At 37.5% G+C, this 6,000-nt stretch overlaps 1 protein-coding gene across 1 annotated transcript in view; it reads right to left on the bottom strand.

Moving 5' to 3' along the window:
- Nucleotides 1-560: 560 nt before the first annotated feature.
- The window catches only part of myom2b (myomesin 2b), a 29,058-nt gene continuing 23,618 nt past the window's right edge, over nucleotides 561-6,000 (bottom strand). Inside the window, exons 34-39 of the mRNA XM_026170354.2 lie at nucleotides 5,741-5,777; nucleotides 4,120-4,142; nucleotides 3,974-4,029; nucleotides 3,809-3,898; nucleotides 1,463-1,588; nucleotides 561-1,105 (exon numbers count right to left, since the gene is read on the bottom strand). Coding sequence (XP_026026139.2) covers nucleotides 896-1,105; nucleotides 1,463-1,588; nucleotides 3,809-3,898; nucleotides 3,974-4,029; nucleotides 4,120-4,142; nucleotides 5,741-5,777 — 542 coding nt within the window. The 3' untranslated portion in view covers nucleotides 561-895. The remainder of the gene's footprint in view (nucleotides 1,106-1,462; nucleotides 1,589-3,808; nucleotides 3,899-3,973; nucleotides 4,030-4,119; nucleotides 4,143-5,740; nucleotides 5,778-6,000) is intronic.

The following is a 6,000-nucleotide window of genomic DNA, read 5'->3' as shown; positions in this document are numbered from 1 at the left end:
GCAGGTAATAGTCAGCAGGTTAGTGATGTGAGGGCATGTCAAAGCTAGTGGCCCTAGCAACTTTGTAACATAACACAGCATTTTTTTTAAACTATGTTTAGAGTAATCCTTGATGGAGCAGACCATCTCTCTGGTTTACTTGAAATATTCTGTGACACAGATAAGAATTTAAAGAGAAAGCTCTTAAACTCTACAGTGAGGGGATCCCATCGTTTTGGTATGCTTTGGGGGTATTTTGGTGGCATGACAACAAAGATGGATGGGTCACGTGGTTACAGGGGACAATACCCACATCCATAGGGCATGAAATTAATGTTTACTGGTCTCCTTTGGGATTTGTACTTACTAGACTTTAACCCAATTTAATACCTATGGAAAAGTTTTGACTAACATGTTAAACTCCCCCTAACTATGATAAATATGAAATAGTGTGCCAAGGTGCATCGAGGCTTCAAGTCAGTTAACTTTGGGCAATGTTCCTGTAATTTGCAAGCCATTTAATATTTAATTATACTGCATGCGGTGTCATTTGTACACTTCAAGAATGAATTTAAAACACATTTCACTCTTTCTTCAGAAAGTTTTATTCAATTTGTAGCTTTATTCGAGTTCATTTCAATTAATTTCTAATTTCCTCATGTTTAGATAGTGCCTAGCTTTTTATTATTCTAGTATAATTTTGCTGATTTTATACAATGATTTCACATTGAAACAATTTTTTTCTTTCCATCACAATTGCAAGATTTATTTCATGTGTCAGGGTTTTCTTGATGCTCTAATTTAATGCAAAGAGTATTAGCTCCATTTCAGTCCAGATAGAGAACACCAATAAAGGCTTCTCAGCTATGTGTGTTCTAATTGTGCACCAGTGATTGCGTTTCTTCTGCCTTGCTTTTCACTTCCTCCGACTTGGAGTAGGACTCTTCACCCCTCTTCCCAGTGCTGCCTTAGGAGCGGCAGGGCTAGGAGTTGAAGGGGCAGCGCTCGGAGCAGGCTGAGTCTTAGGCTGAGGGATCTCGATTGGTAATTTAGGTGGGATGATTGTTTTAGGGGTCAGAGTTGGTTTTGCCTCAGGGATTTTCTCCCCATGGCGATACACACTGACCTGGAGATAAAAATAGCGAGACAAGGACATAATGTTAATACCCATACGTGCATTTACTACAGCGGTGAACACAAAAGGATTGTTTAAAGGGCTGCAGCACATTGCATCATCAATAGAAATTATTTAGGTATTTTTAATTTTAGAGAAATTTGGATTTTGTATTATTTTATATTAATTCTGTCAAAATCAGGGTGAGCAAAAGTAACAAGGTCAAATATCAGGCCCGTGTAAGGTTTTTGTGCTGCTGCGATCAAAATATATCCCCATGTTGGGCACCAATGGAAAGAAAATATTTCTGCTGCAGATGACGGCTCAGATTAAATTCAGTCATTTGTGTTACACAGCGGCAACACTCACCACTATATCCACAGACTCTCCTCCATATTTATTCTGGACAATCATGGTATATCTGCCAGAATCCTCCATGGAAACGCCTTTGATCGTCAGACTGGCAAACTTGCCCTGGTCCAGGGAGACCACATACTGGGAAATGAATTCAGAGGTTAAAAAAAGTGAGAAAGCCAGTGGAGGGAGTTTAGCATGATTTATTCTTTAAAATGCCTTACTCAAAGTGGCAGCATGAGCAAAAGCTGAGCACTGGTGCATGGGCTGAATGGACAAAGGGACTAATGATGTATTCCTGTCTTATCTGTTCTGCTGCACTCAACCACGCTCAACCAAAGTATGGTGAAATTGAATTGAAAAGCAATACAGATGTGCCCCATCCATATTTTTTTAGACCACCCAAAAAAAACCTACTGTATATTGTCTCTGATACTCTAGTCTACACAGAGTACTTTATTCTGAATTGTACCATGTACTACGAGTGGTGCAGACAAGAGCCCAACATTTTAAATTGCCTCTTGTACCTGCCCACTCACTTGTAAGGTCTGGACATTTATACATTTTATGGAGTGGTACTTTCAGCAGGTTAATTACATTATTAAGAGAAACACTTGCCTTTTAATTACAAGAAATAAAACGGTCTAGTAGATTAAAATCCTAAAAATGGTAGCCATTAGCATGCTATGTGTTCTTGGTTAAATGCATTAATTTACTAGACCAATGTAGGTTAAGCTGTGTATTATTCAGGGAAAAAATATTCTAATTACAGTCATTTCTGTGATACAGATATTATAAAATCTGACAAAATGTCTAAAAAATAGTAACTTCTGCTTATTACACTACTCGAATTGACATGCTGTGTACTTCCAGAGTCAAACATGAGGATTAGATATAAAATTCTCTGGATCTTCTTATGTTCATGTTTGTTTTTCATTTATCTTCATGCATCCTGAGAAGCCTCTGTTGTAACTAAGTGCATGAGAGACACTCTAGAGGTTTGGAAAACTCATCAACAAGGGCCTCGCTTCTTGTTTTAGACAGATTATTAGCAGGTGAGGGAATGAATAAAGGAGAAAACTTGAACACAAATTCCTCCTGGACCGGGGTTTCTCAAACTTAAATCTTCAAAGCTGGTAGAAGCTGCAGGATTCTGATGCTATTGAAAGAGCTTTCGTTGACTAACGACAGACTGTAGACTTACTGTACTCTGGTTGGCAAGTAGGTTAATGAGTTATGAGGGGTAGAGTTGTTCCGTTACTGATCTAGGATTGTGCTGATAATACTGACTTTGGGGTCAGTATAGAAGCGTAGTGTAGTTTCCTGAATCTTGGTGCTCTCAGTGGTAAATACACTCACCTGCCACTTGATTAGGTATACGTTGCTAGTTTTGGATTGGATCCTGTTGTCTTCAGCCATAACATCTTTAGCAAGATGCTTAAAACATTCATCAGGGATTTTGTTTCATATCGACATGATGGCATCATGCTGCTAATCTCATGCTCCACCACATCCCAAACGTACTCCATTGTTGATCTTCTATTTTTGATCAGAATACTTAGACTAGCTCGTCTGTCACAAATAACCCTGCTCATGTACATTCAAAGTCTCACCTTTCTTCCCCCTTTTGATCCCCCTACATGCCTAAATGTACGGCGTTGCTGCCATTGGCTGATTAAATATTTACTTTAATAATTTCTTGAATCGGTGTACCTACTAAAGTGGCTGATGAATGTATAAAAAGGGCTTTGACACAATAGGGACAACATCACATTCATGAAGTTCCTAACAAGGAACTAAAGCATATCAATGGTTTTGGGGTATTGTGCATTTTATTACTACTAATCATTTGTACTAATTTAAATATACATGAAGCATGCTTTTTAGAAAGTACTTCATTACCACTTTCAGTATTACCAGAAATTGTTTTTTAATTACTGCTATTATTTTATATGAATACTGGTTTTAATATCATGGTAAGTATTATAGACATTGACTTTTGAACAGACATTATCTGATCAAATGAATCTGGAGTCATGATATCATGAAGCATATTTTAGTAGACACATACTGAGTGTGAAATTTCCACAAGACAAGTTAATAGAAACATTATGTTGTAATTGTGTATGGTTAATGAGACAATTAATCATGAGACAGGAGGGGAGGAGTTGAGTTTCTGAAGAGGTTAAACAGAGTCAGAGAATAAGGCAGTATTTATCGGGAAGGAATCAAATAAAAGTACAAAGCCCCGTGTGAATATGAACTGGTTGTATATGTGACTTGCAAACACAATTTAATTAGCTGAAAACAAGTTGTGAAAGTTATTTTGACATAACTCCAATAACACATTTACACATTTACCTGATCATCAGGCTCGACTTCCGATCCGTTCTTCAGCCATGACACCTGAGGTTTGGGGTCTCCACACACTGTACATGTTAAACTCAAAGTCTACAGAAAGCATAAAAAATACCTATTAGCAAAATGAGACCAAAAGCATGCAGTTTCACACACTTGCACGCCTACCTTCTTTTCCATAATGGTGACCACATCAGGCAGTCCTCCCACCACCTTACCACGGTCTAAAACAAACAGTTGTTAACATTCTAGGTTATTCCTATTGTTTATTATATTAAGCTATTATATAAAGGAGAACAGGAGGATAAACTTACTCTTCTCAGCGTATGCCTCGGTCCTGAAAAATCAAAGCAGTTTTGTATTATTATTGTCACTAGCAAATCTTTATTTAGTTCAAGTTTTACTTTAGCCAAGTCGTTTCTGGTTAGCTTTCATTACCTGGCTCTGACCACACATCATTTTTTCTTTGTTTTTTTTCTTTTTCCTTTCGGTTAACTAACAGTGGTCAGATGGTGTGCTACAAGGTGCTTTAGATTTACAGCCAAACCTCCTTTTAATATTGTTTACTTCAGGAGTTTCATGTATATTTCCTGGGGAAAAATGATATTGTTATGTGAGGGCTGTTGGAGCAGCATGGCAGGACCAGAGGTCAGCCACAGGACCAGATGGTTGGGGAAACTCTGCTCTCCTCTTGGCAAGTTGATGCTCAATCAAAAGGGTAACAGCGTGTCACTTGTTTCAATGTGTTTGTAAAGTCTTGTGCTTAAATGTCTCTCTTTGAATGTTAATTGGAAAAGGGATTTGGATGGTTTCCACACTGCATGCAGTGTTTAGTGTTTGCAGTCTCAATCCCTTTCCTAAAAGGATTTGCAAAATGTGTGTGTGGGTGTGGGGTTTGCTTTGGCCCAATTAGCCGACAGACCCCAAAGGATCTCTGCTACCTGACTGCTTCTATTTTTAACCAAGATTTTTATCTCAAATTATAATGCGCTGGACTCTTTCCAGACAGCCAGCCTTGGAGTTTTTGAATTTGCTCAACTTAAAGATGCAGGGTAATTTTTCCTAATGCTGTATTGATCATTTATGCAACTCGAGTTGCAGTGATTTAACAAGACTTTTCAAAACTGTAGCTGTAGGTGAAAAAAAACCATACTTGCATGCAGAAGTTTTACACCTCTTGGAGCTCTTTAGATTCTGCTCATGCAATAGTGCCAGGGAAGCGTCTGATTCGATTTGCAGCATGCTACATTCATGCAGCAGTGATTTAAAGCATACACACAGTTTCTTCAGTCACAGAAAAAGGAGAATAAGTCATCAAATAATATAGTGACCTAATCTGAAAATCATAACTTTATTCTGGGATTAAATCCTGAGTCAGACTTGCACAGGTCCTTACAGGGCAAAGCACAGGCTAATTAAACAACTAAAATATTCAAAACAAGCAGTTAGTTTTAGTGTAGCAGTTTGGAGTTAGGAGTGCACTGATATTTTAAAGTGACAAGTCTAATCAATGCATGGATCTACACTGATTAACACTGAGCATATAGTGGTTACAAAGGCTCATACAATCCTTCTGCAGTGTCTCAAATGATCTGAAGGCTTTGCACTGTTTGAAATGTGGAGAAACAAATGTTAATGAAATTTCCAATAGATGTTTTACTATTCAAATACAATCAGAACGAGAGAGTCGAATATACGTGTATTTATAGAAAACCTCATTCTTTACATTATTTGAAGCAGGAAAACAAGACTATTGTTTTCTGTATGTGAACACAGTGTAGCCTGGGAAATCATTACTTTGAACTATTAGATGTCAAACTCACAGTTATGAAGCAAATGTGAAGGAAGCAGTGATTCATCATTAGGCGAGCCAGTCTGACACATAAAGGCACAAGATTAAAAAAAAAGAAAACAGCTTTGAGAATATAGTCTTACTTTAGTTTCTGGAACTCTGCAAAGGCTTTCTCATATACTGTTAAACACAAAAACAGAAAACAGTCACTGTCACAGCACATGCCAGTTTACTTTCCTTTAAATTTAGACACACCTAGAACCAAAATAGTCTTTATAATATCAAAACAGAATCTTTCCCTTTTCCTGCTAATGAACATGGTAACATTTTTTTAAAGAAATTAATCGTTTTAAAATGGTGGTAATACAGGAATGCACCTTTCAGTTATAACACTCATGAATGT

This window comes from Astatotilapia calliptera, chromosome 1, assembly GCF_964374335.1.
Source record: "Astatotilapia calliptera chromosome 1, fAstCal68.1, whole genome shotgun sequence".
Lineage (NCBI taxonomy): Eukaryota > Metazoa > Chordata > Actinopteri > Cichliformes > Cichlidae > Astatotilapia > Astatotilapia calliptera.
Note: the sequence above shows the minus strand (reverse complement) of the source record. Positions and strands in the feature narration are given on the sequence as shown.